Genomic DNA, 26,722 nt, shown 5'->3' on the forward strand with positions numbered 1-26,722 from the left:
TCAGGACTCTATCTCTTGCCTCTGTTCTCTGTTTATTAGCTTTAGGCTCCTAAACTGACTTTCTCTAAGAGGTTAGAACAGTGGCTGAAAGGAACTTTGAGAGCTGCTATTCTTATAGTTACCTGTGGAAAGTTGTTTCTCAGGTGGGCTGATTGTATTCCCTTCACCCAAATGTCTGTCCCCCTGGTCCTCTTGGCAAGTAGAACTCTGCTCAAAAGTGTATTAGTGTTTGCCTGGATATATGGTGCCTATGCACCACATGCATGCAGTACCCATGGAGCCCAGAAGAGGGCGTTGAATCTCCTGGAACTGGAGTTACACAGATGGTTGTGAGCCGCCATGTGGGTGCTTGGAATTGAACCCAGGCTCTGGAAGAGCAGCCAGTGCTCTTAACCACTGAGCTATGTCTCTGATCTTCCAGGTATATCTTGCTTACTTGTTTACTTACATGTTATGTCTTCTCTATTCCATTCCCCCTTTGCAAGCTCCTCGGAGTAGCTTTATTAGTTATGCAGTGGCCAAGGGGGCAGCACCTTGTCCTTTCCAGAAAGGAAGGTCTCATGCTAGCTATGAACCGTCCTGTTGTTACAGCTGCTATTCCTAAGGAAAAACACATTCTGGGTTTTTAAAATATTTTATTTATTTGTATTTTATGTATATGAATGTTTGCCTACATGTTCATGTGTGTCATATGTGTGCAGCCCAGATAGGCCAGAAGAGGAAATCAGTGTGCTGGAATTGAGTTACGGCAATTGTGAGCTGCTTGGTGGGTGCTGGGAACCAAACTTAGATCCTCTGCAAAGAGCACTAAGTGCTCTCAACCACGAAGTCATCTCTTCAGTGTCCTGATTTTGTTGTTGTTGTTGTTGTTTGAGACAGTGTTTCACTGTGTAGCCTGACCCCACTTACCTGTCTGCTGGTATTAAAGGCATGGACACTTGGCAACATTTTGTTGTCTTGGTGGTAGGTAACACAATCCTCTGTGTGTGTGTGTGTACACATTTGTTAAAGTTATTTTTAATTGTACTGCTAAAATGGATAAGGAGCTGGGAATATAGTCAGTAGTATAATATGCTTAGTACAACTGATACTACATTGACTCTCCATCACACAAAAAGAAAAAAAGTACAGCCGGGCGTGGTGGCACACGCCTTTAATCCCAGCATTCAGGAGGCAGAGGCAGGCGGATTTCTGAGTTCGAGGCCAGCCTGGTCTACAAAGTAAGTTCCAGGACAGCCAGAGCTATACAGAGAAACCCTGTCTCGAAAAACCAAAAAAATAAAAAATAAAAAATAAAAAAAAAAGTACAAAGGATGCCAGGCAGTGGTGGCGCACGCCTTTAATCCCCCAGCACTGGGGAGGCAGAGGCAGGTGGGTTTCTGAGTTCGAGGCCATCCTGGTCTACGGAGTGAGTTCCAGGACAGCCAGGGCTACACAGAGAAACCCTGTCTCGAAAAACTAAAACCAAATCAAAACAAAACAAAACAAAAAAAACCCAAACAAAGAGGTTGAAGCCAGCCTAGGCAGTTTAGACTTTTATCTTAAAATAAAATGTAACAAGAATTAATACAGCTGAGTGGTGGAGTGCCTGCCTAGCATTCCCAAGAGCCTTGGTTTGATCTCTAGTACCATCAAAAAGAAAACAATACAGTATTCCCCAGTTAAAACACATACACATGTCACTGGTGAAGCTAGAATCCTGTCACTTGGGAGATGCAGGAGGATCAGAAGTTCGTGACCAGCCTCAGTACCATACTGAGTTTGAGGCTGTTGTGGCCTTCTCGAGATCCTGTCTGAAAAGCAAAAACTTTGTAACAGCTCATCGGTATAGATCTCCTCACTTCTAGCCTACTTCTTCCAGTGAGTCCCATCCAGCCCCACCTCAGCTCCTCAGAGGTGATGATTTGGTGTGCTCACTATCAAAATATGTGTGTAACTCAGCGAGATAGGCAGCTGAGTGGGAAGACCACACTCTGAGTGCTGGCTAAGGGGGCGAGAGTCTGGGAAGTATAACTGAGACTTCAGAGCCTTCTATCAAGTTCTTATTTTCAGCTATTGCTGTTCTCTCCCCCACAGGTTGGGACAAGCATTCCTATGGTTACCATGGTGATGATGGGCATTCCTTCTGCTCCTCTGGGACAGGCCAGCCTTATGGTCCCACATTCACCACAGGGGATGTGATCGGCTGTTGTGTCAACCTCATCAATGGCACCTGCTTCTACACCAAGAATGGCCACAGCCTTGGTAGGTGCATAAAAGACCTTGAGAGGGCAGGCAGGCAGGCCTTCGGGAAGTCAAAGTCGTATCATAGAGTCTCTACACAGCTCTCTCTGTGCATTTCTAGCCATTCAGACCCTTGCAGGTGAATGGAAGGCACAGGGAATGCCTGTTATTAACCTGTCCCTTCAGTAGCATTTGTTGTATAAGCCTAGGGTGGTTACTAAGGGTGCAGGAATATTCTGGTCATGATCTTGTCTGTTGTACTTGATGGAGAAGTTTGGGGGCTCTGGCTGTAGTAATCAGTGATTAGGGTTTGAACGCCTATAACCTGGCCCAGACTATGGCCAGTTCTTCTGAGAGGTGGGATACTGAAGGTAACAGGGAGGGCTGTCAGACAGAAAGTAAACAGGAAGGAGTCAGATAGGGACAGATCTCTGGCCTGTTCATGGTTAACATGCAGCAATGTTGACAGAGTTACAAATAAAACTTCAGAGAGAAATGGAAGGATGCAGTGGAGAAAGGCGGTACCCTGAGGGTAACCCTGAAGTGATGGGCATGAGGGATGGGAACAGAGGTCCAGCAGGGTAGAGAGATGGGCACACGAGTGAGAAGAGAAGCTGGGCTGGTGCAGGTCAGACAGTGCAGGAGGACAGCCGGGAGGGCTGGGGGTATAGTGGGCTCCTTGAGTGGAGCTGTTCTCTGCAGAAATAGAAACTTGGCATTAGAACCTGAGCCGGGTGTGGTGCTGAGTGCCTGGAACCCCAGCACGACAGAGGTGGGGCAGACAGAGCTGGAAGTGAAGGCCACCCTTAGCTATGAGTTTGAGCCCAGTCTAGACTATCAGAACACTATAAAAACAAAACAGGGATTAGGGGGAGAGAGAGAGAGAGAGAAAATATGCCAGATTTGGCATATGCCTGACATCCCATCATTCCAGAGCTGAGGCGAGATAATTTGTATGAGGTGAAGGCTAGCAACTGGCCTGTACAACTATCCCAGCATTGTCTTGTGACTCCCACACATGTGTGTCCCTATTCACATAAGTACATAGTATACAAGATAAAATCAATTAACTAAAATTTAAAACATATGATAAACTTCAGAGAAAGGGTATATGCTCAAACTGTCCCAATTTAGTGCCTAGCTGCTGGGCTTGACTGCCTTGCAAGGGTCTCTGCTCTAGCCATAGCCCGTTTCTTTCAAGGAGCAGTGTCTTAAGGAGAGGGCCAACGGTGTCTTACTAATCAAGCCACCAAGCTTTGCAGGAATGGAAACCGGGTACCCTGCTTCTAGCTGGCTTTGTGGGCAGTAAATATCTGGCTATTGTTCCCACAACTTGTGTGGCTTTTCTAGGAGGTGAGCCAGCACAGAAGTGAGTTCGAAGGGAATTAGGTTTGCTGTTGACTGGGGATGACCAACTAAGAGCCAGTGTATCAGTAGGGCAGTTCGTACACTGCAGCCCAGCACAAGCAGGGAAGGACAGCAAAATGGGTGCTTAAGATCATGTCACAGGTCGAATTCCCCCCGGTGCACATCTAGAGAAACTCCTGAGACTGACCTTCGCTAGTTGCAGTTTCTGCAGTTTCTAGCGAGATCTCAAGAAGGTTCTTCTCTCCTGACTCTGGCTGTTGCTTCACTTTGGGTATCCCAGCTGCCAGGAGCCCAAGGCTATTGTGTTCTCTCAGTGTGTATCCTTTTACTGCCCATCTGCAGCCAGGTCGCATCTGCAGTCAGGCTCCCATCTGCAGCCAGGTCCCATCTGCAGTCAGGCTCCCATCTGCAGCCAGGTCGCATCTGCAGTCAGGCTCCCATCTGCAGCCAGGTCCCATCTGCAGTCAGGCTTGTCCACATGGTGCTTGCAGCACCATGTCTGGTACGGAATAGAAGCTCTGGAAAATAATAACGGTGCTGTACCTATAGTAGCTGTATATTTAATGTTTCCTTTGGGCCCTATAGATGTGTGCTAGGACCACCAAAGGGTCACAAACTTTGCTAGCTGGATCCCTCAGGCATTTTTTTATTCATTTGCCCAGTGAATGCTTTCTATGGACCCTGTACAAAGACCTACACATGTTTAAACTTAATGTAGTAGTACACTGCCTAATTTTTTTCTAATCTTTAAAATAAAATTCTATAGTCTTGTTTATTTCTTGATATTTGATGTTTATTTCTAACTTTGGTTAACTCAGAGTATGAGAAATAAGTTGATTAATAAAGACACTCAACATCCTAGAAGAGGAAAAGGTCAGGATCTGAGCCCTCTGCGCTGTTGCGCTTGCTCAGCTGGACCCCGACTAGTAAGAACCTGTGTGTGAGTTTGGAGATGGAATCCACTGTTAGAGTGCTTGCCCAACTTCTTCAGGGTCCTAAGTTCAGTCTTTAGTATCATAAAACAAGGCAAAATAAACACACACAAAAAGCCAAAGAATCGGGTTACCCTGTATCACCCTCACCCCCAAGCTCCATCTGGTAGCACAGACCATAATCCTAATTTCTTGAGGCAGGGGCTTTAAAAAACGCTCAGGGCCAGCTAGGGCATCTTGAGAAAAATGAATAATAATAAGAAATGAAAAGAAATAATAAGAAGAAATGAAAAGAGGGCCGGAGATAGGGGCCATTCATTGGTAGCGCACTGCTTGCATCCCTAATACTGGATGGAGGTGGGGAGGTGGACGGGAGTGGGCAAATGAAATATATTAGCTTGAGGCCCATGTTTTCTATCTGGTTCATAAATGTATTGTTGAGACCTTACTGAAATAAAGATCAATAGGTCCTGCTATTTGTGTGTTCTAGATCATGAAATTTCATGACGTTAGATTGATAGATGCTAGGTGAGTTTTCCCATGTCATGTGCCAACTTATCATTACTAATATGCTTCAGATTCTAGTCCTGTCCACTTTAGGGAAGTAGAATGACATTTCCTGTCTCTGGCTACCCTGGTGGTCCTTTTCTTTATCAGCACTTGAGCCTTATGTTCATCGTTCAGTATTTCCAGTTATTCATCATATACCATCTCTCTTGGTGAATTCAGGGGCACTTTGAGGATCAGCTGGCTTTCAGCTGTTTGCCCAGACCTCTTACCTGACCCAGCTCCTGCAAGACCTCAGCAGATACTTGGTGAATAATTGAGTGAATGGAGATTGAGGGCTGCTATCTGGTCCCTGAGTGGTTTGTGTGCTTGTAGAGTCTTTCTTCTTCATGTGGTTCTGTATTGTCTCCCATGGTCTTCTGTTCTCAGCTTTCAGGGCCCCAGACCCTGTTTGGTCCAGAATTCTTCTCATCAGCAAGCCTGGCTATCTTGTTTGCCTGGCCTTTCATCCTGTGTGTCTACCCAAACCTTATTATCACAGTAGCCTTGTGGAGGCTCACAGAGCCTCCTCGTGGAGCAGTGTTGCCTTCTACAGTGCAGTATAGACGAGAGTGGTTTCTTTCTTCATTGTCCTGGAAGCCCTTTAAGGACTTGTCGTTTTTGGTGCCATTGTGAGGCAGAGTTAGGCAGGTCTGAGTGGGTCAACCTCTCCCAGAGTGTGGCAGCTTTCATAGCCTCTCTTATTTTCCTTCCTTCTTTCCTCTTCCCAGCCCCCCTTATGAGGTAAAGGGTTCTTTAGGTGGACCAGACCACTTTGGATAACTTGCTAAAGGTCACATGGCAGTAATTGATGAAGCTAGAGTCCCTTTCTTTTAAGGTCCTGTGAGCGTCTCCTTAAGCCTGGGAGAGAGTAGCTCCTTGGATCCTCCGAGGTCTACAGGGGTAGTTCTCCAGCAGACTGCTCTGTAATGAGGAGCTTCTGATGCTGGGACTCTGACCCGATTTGGGAGGCTCACAAGCATCCTCAGGCTATTGGAGCATAAGGTTTTTGACTTTCACTCCTTGAAGAGTAAAGTAGCCAAATTGTACATAGACCTAGCAAAGAATGTGTCATCTGTCTTCACCTTGGGTTTTAGTCTGTGAACCAGCGTGAGGAATAGCGTACACTTTGTAAGGCTGTTCTCAGACTTCATCTGTGCTGCATTGCTAAGTTCTGTTTCCTTCCAGATGAGGGTTCAGGAAGTCCTTTGGGAGCTTCAGGGAGTCAGTACTTTGTATACGCCTAATGCAGAAGCTGAGACGTTCCCACATGAGAAAAGACTATCTATGAGGCCCCCTTGGTTCCTCACATTCTGATGCCCCCCACCCCTGTGGATATTACTCAGGTCCACTTGTATGTTTGGTGTTGCACGACCTCCACCCTTACTGCAGCTCAAATCTGAAGTCTAGAGATGCATTCTGCCCTCCTAACAGGAGGGTTTGGGGGATGCACAGGCCATTGTCAGCCAGATCTTGGATAATAAGGAACTTCTGAGAACTTGGAACTTTTGGGGTCTGGAGATGGGAAGCTTTAATCTGTCAGCGTGGAGTGCTGGACTAGGCCTGTGCAGAACTACCACTGCCAGTGTCTCAGTGACCAAAGGCAGCCCCTTTAGCCTCTGTGGGTCTTGTCTTTGTCTGTAACTGGGAGAATGAGCACAGTGCCTGCTCTAAGGAAGTGACCTGAAGAGTGCATCAGGTAATAGATGATAGGGTGAGAGCTCATAGTAGGTGTCTGTGCGGGCATGTTAGATATCAAGAGGCTTGAATTTGCCAGCCTAGGAGAAAAGTCACTTGGTTTAGTTCTTTTTAGCAGATATTCTTTGAAAAGGTAGAAAAACTGTAGCCAATTAATTGATTACCTAAGGTCCTGGTTTTCCTTCTGATTAGATTGTCCAACAAGATGAAGGCCCAGGCCTAAAACTACCAGTCCCTAGTACCCTTGTCCATGCTTGACCACCATCTGCACCTTGAGTTCACAGACCACTGGAGGCCAAGGGGCCATCCCTGTCTTATGGCTGATGACTGTCCTTTCCTCCCACAGGTATCGCCTTCACAGATCTCCCGGTGAGTACTACAGTAATGGGTCCTCCTCCTCCTGGGCTGTTGAGGGCTGCCGGGGAGGGTGATGGTACCTGCAAGTGCAGGGTGTGGAGTCTGGCCCTTTCCCCAAGCAGGGATGTGTGATGTGCTACCAGCTTGAGGGTGTCAGTAAGGGTTACCTGCTGGCCGTCCTCTCTTCAGCAGCAAGGCCTGGTCCTCCTCCACGTCTCTTAGCAGGTGACAGAAATTTGTGGCATTTTCTAAGGCAGTTGTGGGTGGGGGTAAGGGGGTTGTGGTGGAAGAGGGTAACTCCATGGGATAGGCTGATCTGAATGAGATGTCTGTAAATCCAGCCAGTAGACTGGGTGCGACATATAGGGATTGCTCCTGAACTCGTAGAAATCTGGTCCTTATATATGCCCATCAGATAGATCTCTGCGGAAAGTCATCACCTCTGGAAACCTAGAATGCTACTATTCAGGCTTTCCTGACACTGGGATATGAGTTTTGTAGGCTTTTCTTAGAAAAGGATGGAGTTCTTTGTCAGCTTAGTCTGGGATTCATCCCATCTTCTCTATCCCATTACTTTACTGAGTGGTACAGGCATTGTCACACACAGAGCCTTCACCCAAAATGCTGGGAGCCTGGCATGGGTCTATTTGCCCTGGTTCTAAAAAGGAGAAGTTTGCTGACTTTGGTGGCTGTTTTAGGATCCTGGGTATCCGACCATGCCCCAGGAAGTGTATTTGTGATTTGAGGGGCCTCGGAACCTTTTTTGTTGTTGGTTTTTTTTTTTTTCAAGACAGGGTTTCTCTGTGTAGCCTTGGCGGTCCTGGAAGTCACTCTGTAGACCAGGCTGGCCTCGATCCGCCTGCCTCTGCCTCCCAAGTCCTGGGATTAAAGGCGTGCACCTCCACGCCTAGCGGGGGCCTCTGAATCTTAACTGTAGTTCCCACAGTCATGTTTGAACTTCCTGTCTACGTATCAGAATCCTTCCTTCATACCTGGAACCCCCAGAAAGGGGCTGTTGTCCTAGGCAAAGGGAGTAGGCTCAGAAGAATGCTGACTCTGGCTGGGGAAGCATCTAGGTATGGAGACATGACGTGAAATGAACTGACGTGAGTGTGGGCAGCGTGCTGTCACGTGCTGGAAAGATCGGGAAATGTCCCTGGGCTTTTGGGTATGGAAGATGGGAGAAAAAGAAAGGAAGCAGAGTGTGTGGGTTTTGTCCTAGTGGTGGGCTGAAACCCATGTGCTCAAAACCATGTGTGGTACTTACGAATGACCCACACATGTGAGTGTGAGACGTGTGAAGAGGGTGCCAGTTAGCCAAGGGTGGTAGTGCACACCTGTAATCCTAGCTCTTGGGAGGTGGAAGCAGCAAGGTCAGTTCAAGATGACCTTCAACTACACACACACAAAGGCTACATGAGACCTTTTTTTTTTTCCTTTTTAAAAAAAAGAATGGAAGCCGGGCGTAGTGGCGCACGCCTTTGATCTCAGCACTCGGGAGGCAGAGGCAGGTGGATTTCTGAGTTCGAGGCCAGCCTGGTCTACAATGTTAGTTCCAGGACAGTCAGAGCTATACAGAGAAACTCTGTCTCAAAACAAAACAAAAAAACAAACACAAAAACAAAAGAATGAATTGGGGTTCCTGGAAAAAAATGGTGTTTAGTGGCATGTGGAGGAGGTAGGTGAAGATTTGGGTCGTGGCATGGGAGCTACTGAATGAGGGGTGGCCTCACTAAAGTTGGTCATGGGAAATGGACATGACCATTGCATAAATCACTGCTGAGTAAACCTCTCACAGGAAGAGGCAGCCTCTCCATTACCAGCTCCAGGAGCAACTCACCAAATCTTTGCCTGCTCTCTGCAGTGTTCCTCCTCCCATGTGCCACCCCATTTCCTCATGTACCTCTTGGTAGCCGAGGGATCCTTGGCCCTGCATCTCTTCCCAGAAGTAGTAAATGACCACATAGCATATTTTTATTAGTACATATGTAAGGGCATACAGCCCTGTCTGCTACTATGTACCTTGGCTGAGTTCTATACGGGGTTCCCAGGCCTTGGGGACATAGTGGCCTTTGATGCAGAACAAAGGAGGCTTTCCATGTGGGGCCTTACTTGCTTTTCTTTTTGTTCTCCCCCAGGCTTTTGGGTATAATATTCTGCTAGTGAGGTAGACTAAATGATTGGTCCCTACTGCTCCTGCCATGCAAGTCTCTTCCAGTCCTAGTGTTGGCTGGCAAGAGCCATGGAAGTGAAGAGAAGCCCGGCAGCCTGCTGCCCGCAGGGGCCTGACTGATATTCATTCTTCTCCTCAGGCCAACCTCTACCCCACTGTAGGCCTGCAGACACCTGGGGAGATTGTGGATGCCAACTTTGGGCAGCAGCCCTTCCTGTTCGACATTGAGGACTATATGCGGGAGTGGCGTGCCAAGGTCCAGGGCACTGTGCACGGCTTCCCCATCAGTGCCCGGCTTGGCGAGTGGCAGGCGGTGCTGCAGAAGTGAGTGTTCTCCCCCGTCCCCCAGGCCCCATGGTACTGTAGACCTGCTCAGTACTGTGACCCTGCTGACGGTTGCAGTGGTGGGCATGCCCCTGGGGCACTGGAGAGGACTCAGCTGCTGATGCTCCCTCTCATCAGTGCACACCGTCAGTGCACATCACTCTTTGTGCTTTGGAGCTGCTCCTGGCTAAACCTTGCCTGCCGCTGGAGAAATGGCTCAGCAGTTAAAAATACATAGTGCTCTTGCCGAAGATCTGCGTTCAGTTCCCAGCACCCATGTCAGGTGGCTCACAACCACTTGTAACTCCAGCTCCAGAGGCTCTGACATTGCTGGCCTCTCGCGGCACATGCTCTCACATGTGCCAACCCACATAGGGGACTGCATACATACATATAACTCAAAATAATAACAATTAAAAGAAAAACTTCCCCTCAGCCAGCTCACAAGACTTCTGTTTGTAAGATCGCCAGCACAGGCTAGGCCTGATGGTGCACACCTTTAATCTCAGCACTTGGGAAGCAGAGACAAGCAGATATCTGTGAGATTAAAGCCAGCCTCATCTACAGTAGTAAGTTCCAGAACAGTCAGGGCCTTGTCTTTACAAATACCACCACCACCAACAGAAGGAAATAACTCGTTTTAAAAAATCACCAGCAAAGCTGTGTTCCTTCGCAGGGTTGTTCTGTAGAAGTTCTAGAACTACTATGTTTTATTCTTCTGTGGACACTTTTTTCTGCTAGAAAAATCCATATTGCTGCCAAATGTGATGGCACAGGCCTTTATTCCCAGCAGTCAGGAGCAGTGGCAGGTGTTCTCTGAGTTTGACATTAGCCTGGTCTTCAGAGAAAGTACTAGGATAGCCAGGATTATTATATAGAAAAACCCTGTCTCAAAAAGCCATTAATAAAAATAATAATTATAATAATTCACATCGCAAGGCTTTGGCTTGAGGTCACTTTATAGAGTCAGTATCCAGCTAGCGTGCTCCTTGGTTAGTTAATCTCTAAATTGTCTTGGAAGCCAGTGTTGCTGAGACTCCCAACAGGAGGGCAAGTTTGGGTCTTTATTTCACTAGCCAACCTCATACCTGGCTGAAGCAGTGACTCTTACTCACCCACCTGTTAGAAGGTAGGTGTTAGCTTGGCTTCCAAGAGTAGAGAAGGGTCTGGCTTCTACTACCCCTGACCATTGTTCTGCAAAGGCACGAGGGGCCAGGAGTAGGTGTGCAATGTACACTGGGTTCCCATCCAGTCTCAGTCAGTCTCAGTCCCTTCCCCAGCTCCACCCTTTCTCCTCCATTGACTTTATCTTTCTTTTGAACTCAGGGCTTTACATATGCTAGGAAAAGACTATCACTGAATCATAGCCCCAGTATTCAGCCTTCCTTTCTTGAGGGATGGATACTAAAGCAGCCTTGAGGAAGGGTTGAGGTACAGATAGCAAGACCCTTGTTGGGAAGACCAGCAGGACCACCTCTGGTTCCCAGCCTAGCAGGTGAGAATTGCTTCCTTGAGGGCCACAGCAATGCCTTTTCCCACAGTATGCTTTCTGGTTGGGCTGGGGAAGAGGTGGAGTTACTTTCAGGGTCTGGGCTCAACACATGGAAGTTTTTTGTTTATATGTATGTATCCATGTGCCTGTATGTGTCTTATGCAGCACTTGCTAAAACCTGCGTATAATTTGTGTCCTGTTATTTCACATAATTTTATAAATATTGGAAATGGCTGGGTTATCTTGGAGATAGACTTGTCACAAGCTTCATGTCTGGCTGGCTTCCCCTGGTGAGACTCAGGTATTATCATCTTCCTCGCCACTTCCCTCCCCCTCCTCCCCTCTCTGTGATAGCAATAGAACACAGATATTTGCACATGCTGGGCAGCCACACTACTGCTCACCTGAATCCCCATCCCTTGGTTCTTTTGCTGGCATAGATAACACTTTCATAATAAATATATATATATATATATATATATATATATATATATATAAAAACTTTCTGGGACTAGAGATGTGGCTCAGCAGTTAAGAGCACTTACTGCTCCTGTAGAGAACCAGGGTTGGTTCCCAGAATCCACATGACAGCTTTCGATGGGTTCCAGAGAATACAACATTCTCTTTTGTACTCTGCAGGCACCAGCCATACTCACAGTATGTATGCTTACATGCAGGCAAACACTCTACTATATGAAACAATAAGGAAATAAGAAGGGCTTAAAGTTTACTTTGGTGTCTTCCAAAGTAGTGTTCTTAATTTAAGATATGCTTATTCTGTTAGGAACTTATTTTTCTTATCTATGTATTAGTGTTTTGCCTGTAGGTAGGTATGTATGTGTACTGTGTATGTGCCTGGTACTTGTGGAGACCAGAAGAGGGCATCTGATCTGGCATTGAAGTAATAAATGGGCTATGAGCCACCATATGAGTGCTGGGAACCAAATCCAGGTCCTCTGCAAGAGCACCGGTTGCTATTAAACCGCTATTATCTCTCTAGCCCCAAGAAAATGCAGTTTAGAATTATCAATGTTCATATGGACCCATCTAAACCATTTTTTCCAAAATACATTGTTCTTCTGTTTATGATAATAATAGTTACAGTTACTCTTCAAGAGTATAATATTTTTGTCTCAAATTAAAACTTTATTGAAAAACTGACACCAAAATAACAGAAGAGTGGACAGATTTTTAAGAGTGTATTGTATAAAAAAAGGTTACATTTGCTGTTTATACCACCTCACTTACCCCTTAAAACATAGGAAGCCAGCCAGCTACGGGCGTACAGCCTTAGAACATTCTCGCCACATCTGTCCACACAGGTCAGAAGAGCTCATCTTTGTACACGTGCATGTACATGTACACATGTGCACACGTACATATGGCATTGCTCAGCCAGCTTTAGTGAGGTTAAATTGTTGTATGTTATGCCCTTCCACAGAGACTGTGCTCCTATTAACCGTGAGGTGCCTGTCTCTCCCTAGCAAAATCAGCCTGTTATCTTGAATTCTTGCACCTTTGATACATGGTATATTGTAAAGTTAATTTGACCCATATTCCTCCTATTCCCCTAGAGCAGTGGTTGTCAGTCTTCCTAACACTGTGATCCTTTAATGTGTTCCTCATGTTGTGCTGACCCTCAACCATAAGATTATTCCCTTGCTACTTCAAACTATGTTTTTGCTACTGTTACAAATCATAATATAAATATCTGATAGGCAGCACCCAAAGGGGTTGTGACCGATGTGTAGAGAACCATAACTCTAGAGCCAGTGCTAGCAAAGGGCAGGCTCACTGGGGACACAGGTATTTCTAACTAGTACAGATAGCCCCAGAGTACCACCCTGTGCTTCTGACCATTTGCTTAAGTTTAGTAGTTCTGTCAAGTGTGGCTGTGTCAGGCATCCTCTGTATCCTGGCAGCTGCCAACATTGCCTGACTAGTTGCCATTTTAGGTAGCCGTGGGTAAGCTCAGTGACTAGAGCTGGGCTTGTTGCAGTATTTCAGAAGTCAGCCATCTCTATGAGCTTGAGGGCAACTTATCTCAGAACTGTAGCCACTCGTATGACCTGGGGGTAGAGAGGGAAGTTCTTATTTTCTTTACCCCTTCCAGGTCATTCCAAGGTATGTGTAGGGTGACCTCTTGGGGACACATGTAGTCTGTCCCCTCCAGTGCTCCATGAGAAATGTGGGTCTTGAGTGTTACCTTGAGCTCTTCTTTTTTTCTAGCATGGTCTCGTCTTACCTGGTGCATCATGGGTATTGTTCCACAGCCACAGCTTTTGCCCGAATGACTGAAACCCCGATTCAGGAAGAGCAGGCATCCATAAAGAACAGACAAAGTAAGGTTAATTTTTCTCTCCTCATGCCTTTTACCTGTCCCTGACTCTGTAGCTCATTTCTGGTTAGTCTGTCAAGAGTACAGCCTCGGGCTGGTGAGATGGCTCAGTGGGTAAGAGCACCCGACTGCTCTTCCGAAGGTCCAGAGTTCAAATCCCAGCAACCACATGGTGGCTCACAACCATCTGCAACGAGATCTGGCGCCCTCTTCTGGAGTGTCTGAAGACAGCTACAGTGTACTTACATATAATAAATAAATCTTTAAAAAAAAAAAAAAAAGAGTACAGCCTCACCATATCTGTACCATCCTGGAGACCAACTTGCTGGCTCTAGTCCCTGCTCCTGTCCTTCATTCAAGATAAAACTGGCCGGGCAGTGGTGGTGCATGCCTGTAATCCCAGCACTTGGGAGGCAGAGGCAGGTGGATTTCTGAGTTCAAGACCAGCCTGGTCTACAGAGTGAGTTCCAGGACAGCCAGGACTGCGCAGAGAAACCCTGTCTCAAAAAAAAAAAAGATAAAACTGACACAAGGGCAACCAGTGGCCTCAGAAGGTCTCAGAGCAGCCTCCCTAACACACTTTGGAAATCAAGTATAGGCCTGGTCCTATCATGGCAGAGTCCTGTTCCTCCCTGTTTGTTTCCTCTCCCTGTTCCCTGAATCCTAAATTCTACTTGGCCTCCTATTCATGATCCCCAAAAGGAGCACTGCTCTGCCTTTGCCATTGTGTCCTGAGGTTCAACCGTTCTGCCTGTTTGTAGCCAGAGAGAGGACAACTCCGTGCTCAGACAGGGTGAAGCGAGGCTCTGTGACTGTTGCCACTAGCTCCCTGCTCCTACCTCTTGTCCTACCCTTTGCAGATAACCAATTCTCTCTTGACCAAAGGCAGCTCTCCTAGTATTCCTTGCGTTTGAAACATTTTAATGGAAGGAGGGGTGGGATAGAGAACAGAACCCACACGGTTAAGATAAGAGGAGGAGAGGACAATGTAGGTGACTGGTTATGTGCATGTAAATGTGTCTGAATGCCTGCCTTTGTTTCTCTGAGCCCATCATCTCTGTGTCTGTGTCTGTGCATGTGTCTCTGCCTTCCTAAACAAGCTGTAGTCAGCCAGATAGAAGGAACGGTATTCTATTCTTGACTTGGGATCTTCAGAAGAGAGAGCCTCAGGCCCAGAATCACAACAGGATGCACCAGGCTCTAGGACAAAAGCGAGAAGTCAATAGCAAGATGCTGATGGCCAGAGAGACGCCATCGTTAGAGATGCTGATGGCCAGAGAGATGCCATCGTTAGAGATGCTGGTGTGAGGTAGTCCACCTCTTCTCCCAGTAGAGAGCACACTACAGCATTTGCAAATTGTCAAGATGTGGGCCCTCTCTAAAGAGGCCTCCTCAGGCTGTCCCAAGATGTCTCCCCTCACTAGCTCCCTGGCTGCCTATGCCCTTCAGGAATGGACTTCCAGACTCACCTCCGACCTCTGCGCTGAGTTCTTCTTGTTCTCCCCTCATATTCTAAACCAGCCTCTGCCATGGTCTTAGACAACTCTATTCTTTCAGCCTTTTCTGTGAACTTCTCCAACTAGCAGGGTGCCAAGAGCCAGCCCACCTGACTTCTCTCTGGCCACAATCCAGGCTTGGGGCCAGGGATATGTAGGCAGTCTCAGCTCTCACTCACATGTGTTTCTCTACAGAAATCCAGAAGCTGGTGCTGGAAGGCCGGGTGGGTGAAGCCATTGAGACAACCCAGCGCTTCTACCCTGGGCTGCTGGAGCATAATCCCAACCTGCTCTTCATGCTCAAGTAAGTCAGGTTTACGGTTCCGAGCCTGGCCCTCAGCTTGCACCCAGAGCCCCTAGTATGGTCCAGGCCAGAGCATCAGTGCTCTGCTCTCTTCACAGGTGTCGACAGTTCGTGGAGATGGTGAACGGCACTGACAGTGAGGTCCGCAGCCTGACCTCCCGAAGCCCCAAGTCCCAGGACAGCTACCCTGGCTCCCCCAGCCTCAGCCCCCGACATGGCCCCAGTAGTTCCCATATACACAACACAGGTCAGCCATTCTCCAGAGTGTGCTGGGAAGAGCTGGTGTGGGGAAGAGAGGCCATCCCACATGCCTTTCCTTGTGGTGGGCTTAGAACTGGCAACTAGGTTGGGTGGAAGGGAAAGGGACCACACAGGCAATCCCTGAGGCTCCATTTCTGACCTCCGTTCTCTGACTCTCCTGGCCTCTTAGGAGCAGACAGTCCCAGCTGCAGCAATGGCGTCGCGTCCACCAAGAACAAACAGAACCACAGTAAATACCCCGCACCCAGCTCCTCCTCCTCGTCCTCATCCTCCTCGTCCTCCTCTTCCCCGTCCTCCGTCAATTACTCCGAGTCCAACTCAACAGACTCTACCAAGTCCCAGCCCCACAGCAGTACCAGTAACCAGGAGACCAGGTGCTTGTCTTGCTCCTCTCTCTGCACTCTGCTTCTGTTCTGTGCCTGCTGGACCTGCCCTGCTCTTTTAAATGCTGCCTTCTGCCCTTTACCCTCACCTCTGTTGTAGGTCTGTGGCTGGACTGGAACCTGCTGACGGGTCAGGCCAGACACTTGGTTCTGGCTTTTGTCCCTATTCAAGATGTAGCTGTCAATTGTCTTGGCTCTGGTTTTGTCTGGAGTTGCAGCCCTGCCAGACTTGAACATGATGGCCTGCCTACACAGGGCCTCCTCCTGGGGTCTGGGCCTGTTAGAACCTCTAGGGATCAGGCTCATGGACAGCCATGTGAACTGGCCTGTACACTGCAGCTCCAGAGAGCATTCAGCAGGTCCTAGGCATGCCTAGAAGCTGACCTTGGTTTGGGTCTCAGCCAAGGCCACAGAGATACCTAATCAGTTTGGTTGGTAGTAATGAGAGGGATACATTGAAGATATGTATCACCTCAGAGGAGAGCCAGTGAGGAGAGAGTCACAGGGCAGCCTTGGGACAAGAATGGGATCATGTGACAGGCACCCGGAGATAACTGCCGAAGGGCTAAGTGTTGACTTCTAGAAAGCTTGGCCTGTTCTTTCACGTTCCTGGCAGACCTTGAGTTTGATGCCATTATAGGACCCGTTATGGTCTCTCAGGTAAACTTCAGTTTACCTGAAGCAATGGTCAACAAAACCTCAAGGAGGCCCAACTCCTGTCTCAACCCTGCTCCACAGTGATAGCGAGATGGAGATGGAGGCAGAGCACTATCCCAATGGTGTGCTGGAAAGCGTCTCCACACGCATCGTCAATGGGGCCTATAAGCATGACGACCTGCAGACAGATGAGTCCAGCATGGGTAAGTACTGATCCTCAGGATGACGCAGCTCCTGTGTTCCCTGAGAGGGCAGCATCCAGTCCTAGTGCCCACTTCCTCTGAGGAGGGGCTACGATGGCAGGCTCTGGCAGCTTGGGAAACTTTAGCTTCACTGAGTCTACCATGTTCTTGGTCATTGCTGGATGACATCCTTAAGGTGGATTCCACTATGTAGGAAGGTTCATTCCTGCTGCCAAGACTAGAATCCTTCATGGCTAAAGAGAGTTCAAGAATGTGGATCTCATTAGCACCATGCATTTGTGTAGGGTGGGAGGAGGGAAGTTTTCAAGTCTTGCCCCTGGTCTATATGCCAGGTAGATGTAGGCTTCTCCACTTGCTCTTCTAGCTTGCCTGCCTTTCAGAAGCTGTAGCTTAATGGGGTCCTTGTAGTCCTTCCCTCTTCATTTGCCCTCTGACGTGTTTTCTGCTGGCCTCTGTGTGCAGACGAAGGGCATCCACGGCGGCAGCTCTGCGGGGGCAACCAGGCTGCCACAGAAAGGATCATCCTGTTTGGCCGAGAGCTGCAGGCATTGAGCGAGCAGCTGGGCCGGGAGTACGGCAAGAACTTGGCCCACACGGAGATGCTGCAGGTACAGGATAAGCAGGCTCGCACAGAGCCGTCCCTATCTGATGCCGGGCTCTGAGAACATCTAAGGGTAGTAGGAGTAGGCCAAAATGGGCTCTAGTCATGAACTGTGTATAGTGTGCTATATTCCCCTCACGGGTGCTCTGTCCTTTAGGATGCCTTTAGCCTACTAGCATACTCAGACCCCTGGAGCTGCCCAGTTGGTCATCAGCTTGATCCCATCCAGAGAGAGCCCGTGTGTGCTGCTCTCAACAGCGCCATTTTAGGTGAGTGCATCTAATAAAGGTAAAAGCTAACCATGGGTGTGAATATTGCCGTAGACCCTTCAGAGGCTCCTGGGCTTTTAGAACTAGTCCCAACCCCAACCTCCCTTTGCCCAGCTGAGGTCATTTGGCTGCTAGTTCAATGCCACGTGCCACGTAACGTACCAGGTCAGCTTCCTTGCTCTAGAGCAGGCCAAGGTCCTCAGGTTTTCCCATCATGAAAGCAGGCCCACAGCCTGGTGGCCTGGTGGCTAGGACACTCAAACATTTGACACTCTTCCCAGAGTCCTGCCCATAGCTTTAACTCCACCCTCCATCGTTAGGAATTTTGACCTGTGCCCAAGTCCTTGGCTAGGTATTGACCATACCTTGTAATAATCTCTTCCACAGAGTCTCAGAACCTGCCAAAGCAGCCTCCTCTGATGCTCGCCCTGGGCCAGGCATCTGAATGTCTACGGCTCATGGCCCGAGCAGGCCTGGGATCTTGCTCCTTTGCCAGAGTCGATGACTACTTGCACTAGCAGACCTTCCTGGCTGGCTCTGGCTGGCCCTCCTTCAGCCCTAGGGCTGGAGCAGCCCTGTCCTCCGAAGGCATCTGGTACAGAGACCTGGAAGCCATGGGCAGAGTTCACTCTTCCTACCTGGCCGGTCCATCCTCCTTTCCTCCCTCCCTCCCTTGTCCTCTCCTCCCTGTCCCCTTCCACGTGCAGCGGCCTGTGACTCAGTATTGGCTGGTTACTCATGTGGTAGCTTCTCCTTTAAAGGAGATTTTGTTTTGAGGAGAGGTTGGGTTTTTTGGTTTTGATTTTGTGTTGTTTTTTTTAACTTTTTTTTCCTCCTGACTGAGCCACCAGTGTTTATCTCGGGAGAGTTTGTGCTGAGCTGGTGTCTGCTAACTTAGTAATGAAGCCTATCCAGGTTGATGATAGCTTATTATTTTCATAAGTAAAAAAGCAAACAAATGAGATTATATATATAAATATATATAAATATATATTAAAAAAAAAGTCACAGTATTTATCGTAGCACTAGTGGTCCAGCACCTCTTGGGTGAGGTTGTCCAGACGCCATGTGTTTTTATTTGAGTCAACTCATTAAAAAAGAATCATCTCTTGTCACTTCAATCAAGTGATTTGTTTATTTTAGGCTCCCCTTTTGTTGAGCCTCAGGTTCAGCTGCTGCCTAGGAAATATGGGTTTTGGGGAAGGTTGTTTGGTGGGCAAGGTCAGACTAAGCTGTTTTGCAGCATCCCAAGAGGTGTGGGTCTCTAGGCCCCCTATAGGTAAACAAAAGAACTGCAGGTTCAGGGATTCAGGGAAGTGAGGTGGGCCAGGGGCACACAGCAAAGCAAGGGAACACAGGGTCCATAGCCAGCGTGCTGTCTACCACTCTACCCTGCCTCTCACTGCCTGCCTTGCCCCTCTCTCCCATCTCAATGCCCTCCTTCCCTTGTTAAGATGGCCAAATAATTCATTACTCTCAGTTGATTGCCTGGAAACTACCTGCCTTCATCCCAAGAGCTGCTGTGTGCCAGGCTGCCAAGAGGAAGCCATTACCAAGACAGAGGCCCTTAAGGACAGGGCTGTTTTCTTCCTGCCGGAGTCTTCACCATCACTGCCCAACCCTGATGGGATTGATGCTTTCTGTGGAGAAGTTGGTACCTCATGGAGGCTGATTCTTGGATCACTGGTCCCAGAGTGGATGGAACCCTTGACTTCCTGATCCAGATTTCCCTACAGCTTAAGGAAGGCTGCTCCCTACAGCTTGGCCCCAGTGACTCTTAGGAAGGGGAGACTCCATGGGCCTTACATATGTCCCACCAGCTGTTTCACAGGATCCTCACAGCTGGCGGGACAACAGCAACAACAAAACCCACTATCCCAGGGCTGAGATGCTGCCAGGACATGAGTAGGCCATCTGTGGAGGGGACTGTCTACCAAGGAAGAGGAGGGTCTATACAGAGGACACCTAGAAGGGCCAGGATTTTACCTGCTTCACAGGGTGAGTGAAAAGCCTAGGAAACCTCTGCAAAGATTAGGGTCGACTGTGGCAAAGCCACATGCATGGAAGTGAGTTTCCAGTCTCCAAGTGCATCTGGGCAGGGGAAGCTTTTGTTCTGCTGGTGGACACAGAAATCAGTGGCAGGGCTCGAGATGTTCTGTGCCTACCAGGCCTCACAAGGCCCACAGCTGGACAAAATTGAGTTAGACCATCTGTCAGTGAAGAAGTAGGGCCTTGACTGAGATCTCCCAAAATTTTGCTTTAGGGTCTAATCCTACAGGCTACTATATTTTCCTGGTTCCTTTCAGGGCCTTAGTTTACAGCTCGTCAGGAGGTCTTGTCCTGTGTAAAGGAAATTTCATCCTGTCCAAGGCTGGAACACCCAAGCTCCAAACTCAGGTTGGAAATAACAGGCTGTTAACAATGGACGGGCCTTTCATTTGGAAATGAAAACCAGAGGCATTTGCAGAACAGTGGAACTTAGAGGACCTCTCCACCAGTCCTCTCTTTTTACAGTGAAAGAAACAGGTCCAGGAAATTAAGTGATTTGACCAAAGCCACACAGCAAATAGTGGCAGAGCCAGGACTAAACTACTCCTGTGGGTTAGACAAGCCCTGTTGTGACCTAAAGCAAAATGGCAAATGAGCTTTGTAAGGGGTTAGGTTGGCGTGAGTTCAGCAGTGCCTGAGCAGCTGGCACCTTTAGTGGTGTGACGGGTGGGGATGGGTGCTGAGACGTGGGTTGCGGAGTGGCTGAGAGGGCCTTGGACGGCTCGGGACTGCTGTGTGCTGCACGGGATTGTGTGTCCACCTGGCTCACACTCAGTACCCATGGCCACCTCCCCATTTTCTGTGCCTTATCTCACTGTTTCAGCTGAGTCCAAGTTGTTTACTCTGTTCCTCTCCAGAGAGGCTTTCTGTCCTAGTTGGACAGCTCACTTTGGGGACATAAGCCTTTGTCCCACAAGCTGTGGGGAGGGCCAAAATCAAGCTGCTGGAGCCAGTAATTAGTCCAATCCTGCTGCCAGAGGAGACCTGTATGCACCCCCAATCCCACTAGCCCATTTCCAGAAACCTGGAGTGGGGAGCAGTTCCTGGAAGCAACTTAGCAAAGGACTGGACCTGACCCTGGTGTGCAAAAGGAGGACCTGGCCGGGTTGGGTTGTCCAGTCCTGAGGTAGCAGCATTTCCTAGCTCACTTTCCCTGGGAGGCACAGATGGCAGCTCCTTGCAGAGCAAGGGCCAAGTTGGCAGATGACTCAGAGTCCCTCTCCCCCAATCCCCTCCTCCGAGGGTCTGTGGCTAGGTGCAGACTGGGTGCAGAACATCACAAGCTAAAGAAGTAAGGACTGCCTGGCTACCCAGCACCTTCCCAGTCCTTAAGCACAAAGATGAGGCAGAGGACTGTTGGGACTGAACGTTCCTTTGGTTGCTCACAACTCAGGTATGCATGTCATTAGGCAGCTGGATAGCAAAGCCCTACTTCACCACCAATCACAGGCATTTGGACCTGTGGCCAGATGGTGGCTTCTGGCTGTCCCAGTGCCCACCTCTTTGCATCGGTTCCCTCCATTATCAACTACAGCTGAAACCGGCATCCTCCACAGTGTGCACACTGGCTCTGCCTTTGTCCTTGCAAGTTGATACTCGGCATTAGCATGAAACTTGTGGTGTGAGAGGGTTGACAGAATTCCAACACAAACATCCTAGTAAATTGTACTTGAGATGAAAAGATTCCTGTTGTATTTTGACAGAATTATTTTTATTAAAATACACATCCATGAGCAATTGTGTCTGTTGTTCAGAATCTTACTGGAGTTGGGGTTGGGAGGCCCTACCTCTTGGTACCTCGGGGACTTTTGAAATGTCAACTTTCAACTTTACAAGACTCCAAAAGGGACAGGGACTTGAGCTGTTCTCGCTTGAAATTTTTCTCAGACATGGAAAAAACAAACTCAACTTGAGAAATGTGGGCTATCGTGTCTTCTTTTCCTTCAAAGATGAAATAGGGCTCAGTCTCAACTGATGGATGCCACAAATCTGCCACCTAAGGCTCTATCTAGGATCATAGTGGAAGAAGGGGCAGGGAAATTGTAAGGGCTAGAGGAACAGGAAGTTTGCTGTGAGATTTCATCTAGCAATGTCAGCAGTTAGACCCATGAAGTCTCATCAGCATGGCTGCGTAAACTGGACCTGAATCACCAATTGAAGCGGGAGCTCTCATGAAGCCTCAGCCTTTGACTGGCAACTGAGGAGTGCTGAGAGCAGAAGAAATAGTTTTCCTCAGAGAAGAGTTCCTACATTTGTTACCCAAGTGACAAGCCCTGAATCCTACACAAAAAGGTAACATGGACTTAGCGGGTGGTCTGTTTACACACACCCTCAGGAAACAGGCCACCGATGCTGACCTCAGGAATGGGTGCATGGGGAAAACTGGAGGGAGAGAAGGGAAGGGAAAACTTTGTCATTAAATATTTAAAACAAGCCGGACAGTGGTGGCGCACGCCAGCCTGGTCTATAGAGTGAGTTCCAGGACAGCTAGGGCTACACAGAGAAACCCTGTCTTGAAAAACCAAAAATAAAATAAAATAAAATAAAATAAAATAAAATAAAAACCTAAGACAAATTTTAAATGTAAAAACAGTACTGGGGCTGGGTGTGAAGGTGCACATCTCTAGTCCTAGCACTGAGAGGCAGAGGCAAGCAGAGCTCTGCAGTTCAAGGCCAGTCTACAAAGTGAGTTCCAGACAGGCCAGAGCTATATAGTTGAGATCTTGTGTCAGAGTATGGGGCTGGAAAGATGGTTCAGTGGTTGAGAAAGAAGACTTGCTGCTCTTCAGTTCAGTTCCCAGCACACATCAGGTGGCTAACATCATTTCTGGCCTCCCACGCACCTGCACTCAGTACATACATCCACATTCAGACACACAGACGGACACATAATAAATAATAAATAATAAAAAAAATCATTAAAGGAAAAAAGAAAGGATGCAATATGTTCTTGGTTTGGTATTCACAGGAAATGAATTCTGGAGGATTGCTTTTTCTTCCAGACACCAAATTCTTTAGTGTTTATATACCTCATATAATACTTTAGATGCACATTTTAAAACTTTATGGTGTGTGTGTGTGTGTGTATGTAGGTGCAACTTCCCCACGTATGCATGTACAGAGTACCAGGACTGTTGGATATTTTCCTCAGTTTTACTCTACTTTTTTTTTTTTGGTTGTTTTTTGTTTGTTTGTTTTTTTGGGTTTTTTTTTTTTCTTTTTTTCAAGACAGGGTTTCTCTGTATAGCCCTGGCTATCTTGGAACTCACACTGTAGACCAGGCTGGCCTCGAACTCAGAAATCCGCCTGCCTCTGCCTCCCAAGTGCTGGGATTATTACTCCACATTTTTTTTAAAGACTTCTTTTTACTACTTTCAACTATGTGTATATGAGGTGGGGTTATGTGCAAGTAACTGGTGCCTGTGGGGTCCAAAGGGGGCCCTGGCTCTAACAGAGCTTGTGTTAAAGGCAGTTTGAAGCACCCGATGTATATGCTGGAACTCTAGTCCTCTGCAAGAGCAGTGCCCACTCTTCACCTCCAAGCCACATCTCCAGCTCCTTCATCTTATTTTTTTGAGTCAGGGTCTTTCACTAGACGTGGAGCTTGCCAGACTGGCTGGGAAGTCCATGAGATCCTCTCCTTCCTTCCTCCCGGGGCTAGGGTTGTGGTTTCTATGGTTTTGTACCTGGCTTTATGTATGGGTCCTGAGGATTGAAGCCCAGATCTTCATGGTTGCACAGAAGCACTTTACCGACTAAACCATACCCATAGTCCCTATATGCAACCAAAAAGGAAATTTATTTTTCTTCACTGGGTACAGTGGTGTGCAATTATAACCCCCGACCTTGAGAGGTAGAGGCAGTTTGGTAACACAAAAACAGACTTTATTCTGAAGACATTCACCCAAATCTCCACACCACAATTAAAGATGCTCCTCTTGAGTACTTTTGGGTTAAAGGATTAATGGCTCAGTAATGGACATTAAGTATAGTTAACCAAGGGGACTGAGAGACCAAGGATTGGTACCAGTTGTCAGTTTCTTGCCTTCTGGTTGGCATAGAGCCAACGTTTCTCCCAGTGTCATACAGAGAAACCCACTTGTTCCATGAGGAGGAGATCCAGACCTGTTTGATTCTAGAGAACCACCTCTACTAGGGGTCAGAGAGCCACCTCTACTAGGGGTCAGAGAGCCACCTCTACTAGGGGTCAGAGAGCCACCTCTACTAGGGGTCAGAGAGCCACCTCTACTAGGGGTCAGAGAGCCACCTCTACTAGGGGTCAGAGAGCCACCTCTACTAGGGGTCAGAGAGCCACCTCTACTAGGGGTCAGAGAGCCACCTCTACTAGGGGTCAGAGAGCCACCTCTACTAGGGGTCAGAGAACCACCTCTACTGGGGGTCAGAGAGCCACCTCTACTAGGGGTCTACGTGGGCTTCCAGACAGGAAATAGAAATTTTCAGGTGGCCTAAGTCTACATCTACTTGAGCAATAAGTTCCCTTGAAATTTTTATCATCAGTTAGGGCTCAAGTTTTAACTTCAGCAGAGCTGGAGATGCCTGCCCCCCCTCCAATGGGGAAGTGAATGGGGACAGCTGCTGTGCAAGTGTAAACCCAGAATTTAGATTTAGGTGGGCCCTGGGCTCTTTTTTAAAAATTATTATTATAGATGAATACTTGTAGTATAACATAAACAAGGACATGAAGGAGCGAGGTCTCCATCAGTGTAAACAATTTACAAGTTGCAGGATTGGTTAAACTTAGTGTAAGCAAGCCAGGTAGTCTCTGGGGCCTGAAAATACACTGAACTGCATTCCCAGGGTTAACCTGCTGCACATGGCTACAGGAATCTGTTTAAGGGAAACTGTCTAGGGGGTATCTTGAGAACATTGATAGCAGGGACCCTTTTCTTAGAAGTCCTACAGGTGAGCTCCAGGTTGATTCCATTTGTAGTTGTCAGGGTTGGAAATGGAGCGTTTGGTTTGAAATCCAATCCCAATATATGAGGCTTTGGGGTCCAGACATAGTTAGCATTGGTTCAAATAGGAATGGCCTCCACAGGTTCACACAGGTGAATGTTGGGTCATCAGAGTGTGGTGCTGTTTGACAGGGATTAGGCGGTGTGACCTTGTTGTAGTAGGTGTATCCTTGAAGAACTATGTTACTCAGGGTGGGCTTTGGGGTTTCAATTGTTCAAGCCAGGCCCACTGTCTGTCTGTCTGTCTGTCGCCTGTGGATCCAGATGTAGAACTCTCAGCTACTCTCCAGTATCATGTCTTACATGCCACCATGCTCTCTACCATGATGATAATGGACTAAACCTCTGAGAATGTAAGCAAGCCCCAATTAGTTTTCTTTTATAAGAGTTGTCATGGTCACGGTGTCTCTTCACAGCAATAGAACAGATCTGTGTTGGGTTGAGAATGGTTTAGGAACTGATACATTCCTTTTATCATCCCAAGCATCAAAGGCTGGCTTTTGTTGTCTCCCTGACTTCTACCCTCCTAGTTACCAAAGGAATTTCTGGAAAAATTGAAAAATTTGAACTTAAGACCTTGGGAGGCTGTGTTCCAAGGGTACCAAGATGGGCTAGTTAGTTTCTGTTGGATCGTAAATAAGTTGATTCCCCAAGTTTTGTTGGTTTTCCAATAATAACCTTCTCTTTCCTGCCACACCCAAACCTTTATAGATATGGGATTACACTGCCCAAGATTACAAAATTAGCAAAATTACAGGTAAAAAATTTTAGTTTGCACACACACACGCACACGCATACACACACACATTCATGCACACACATGCACACACACACATGCACGCACACGCACACACATGCACACACACGCGCACACACACACACACAGTACAGTGATACTCATCTAACTCGGCACCAGCAGGGGAGGTACAGTACTGGACTAATCAGAGTTAGAATTTTTTCTTTTAAAGATTTCATTTATTTATTTGATATATATGATGAGTGCACTGTTGCTGTTTTCGGACATACCAGAAGAGGGAGTCAGATCTCATTACAGATGGTTGTGAGCCACCATGTGGTTACTGGGAATTGAACTCAGAACCTCTGGAAGAGCAATCAATGCTCTTAACCTCTGAACCATCTCTCTAGCCCCAAATTTTTTCAATAGAAGATCCACAACCCCAGTAGCCTCTAGACATAATATTTTTTTCTTTTCACAGAAGTCCACCTAGAAGGTAGGTTAGGTCTCAGTGGGACAATTAAGCTATACATTCCAGTTTCAGTCTTTCTTAAGTCTCATACCCAGGGTCTTAGCTCATTGAGGTTGTGGGCCTTTTCCATAGTCAGACAAGACAATAGAACAACCGCAGTCTTTAGGCCCTGTCATCCTTAGGTGGTTGGAGGACCTCGCAACAACCTGTTATTGTCCTCAGTGGCCTCCTTCAGCTGGCAACCTTCTCTGCTTTGGAGGTGGTAAGAACCATAGGATATGGCCTTCCCATGTTGGCTCCAGGATTAGGATCCAGATCCTCTTTACCCACACAGTGTCACTGGTCTGGAACTTGTGTGCAGGCTCAGACAAATTCTCTGATGAGTATACCACTGGGCTTGTTGCAGGGCCTGTAAAGACTGGGGCGGGGGGGGGGTAGTAATTTCTGCTTCACAAACGCCTTGGAAGGAGATAGCAAAGCCTCTGAGATAAAAGTATAAGTGGGGTGAAATCCTCTTGATATTGGGTCCATTTGGCCCAAAAAAGGGCAAATGGTAGGAGATTGGCCAAATTTTTGCCAGTCTCAAAGACATATTAGTTAAAGGCCCTACTTATCCTTTGTACCTATCCCGAGCTCTGTAACCTATAGATGCAATATAGTTTTCAGTCACCATTTAGGACCTTGGTCAAATTTGGGGAAACTTTGGCTGTGAACGCCAGGCTGTTGTTGGACTCCAAGGAGAGCACAACTCTAAATCAAGGCGTTAATTCCCAGAGGACTACTGAGTAGTGACTACTGAGGCTGTCCCCATTTGGAATAGGCTTCTACCCACCCAGAGAAGGTATCTGTGAAAACTAACAAATT

At 47.6% G+C, this 26,722-nt stretch overlaps 1 protein-coding gene across 2 annotated transcripts in view; it reads left to right on the forward strand.

Moving 5' to 3' along the window:
* The window catches only part of Ranbp10 (RAN binding protein 10), a 63,611-nt gene extending 42,200 nt beyond the window's left edge, over positions 1-21,411 (forward strand). For both annotated transcript variants that reach the window (XM_021169300.3, XM_021169302.3), the window contains 11 exons: positions 2,077-2,244; positions 7,114-7,136; positions 9,437-9,621; positions 13,343-13,455; positions 15,143-15,251; positions 15,350-15,498; positions 15,682-15,886; positions 16,634-16,755; positions 17,218-17,363; positions 17,514-17,625; positions 18,013-21,411. In XM_021169300.3, the coding sequence (XP_021024959.1) occupies positions 2,077-2,244; positions 7,114-7,136; positions 9,437-9,621; positions 13,343-13,455; positions 15,143-15,251; positions 15,350-15,498; positions 15,682-15,886; positions 16,634-16,755; positions 17,218-17,363; positions 17,514-17,625; positions 18,013-18,143 (1,463 nt within the window). In that variant the 3' untranslated portion in view covers positions 18,144-21,411. The remainder of the gene's footprint in view (positions 1-2,076; positions 2,245-7,113; positions 7,137-9,436; positions 9,622-13,342; positions 13,456-15,142; positions 15,252-15,349; positions 15,499-15,681; positions 15,887-16,633; positions 16,756-17,217; positions 17,364-17,513; positions 17,626-18,012) is intronic.
* The last annotated feature ends 5,311 nt before the right edge of the window (positions 21,412-26,722 follow it).

The sequence above is a fragment of the Mus caroli genome, unplaced genomic scaffold (genome assembly GCF_978045245.1).
Source record: "Mus caroli unplaced genomic scaffold, Mus_caroli_1 scaffold_10, whole genome shotgun sequence".
In the NCBI taxonomy this organism is placed as follows: Eukaryota; Metazoa; Chordata; class Mammalia; order Rodentia; family Muridae; genus Mus; species Mus caroli.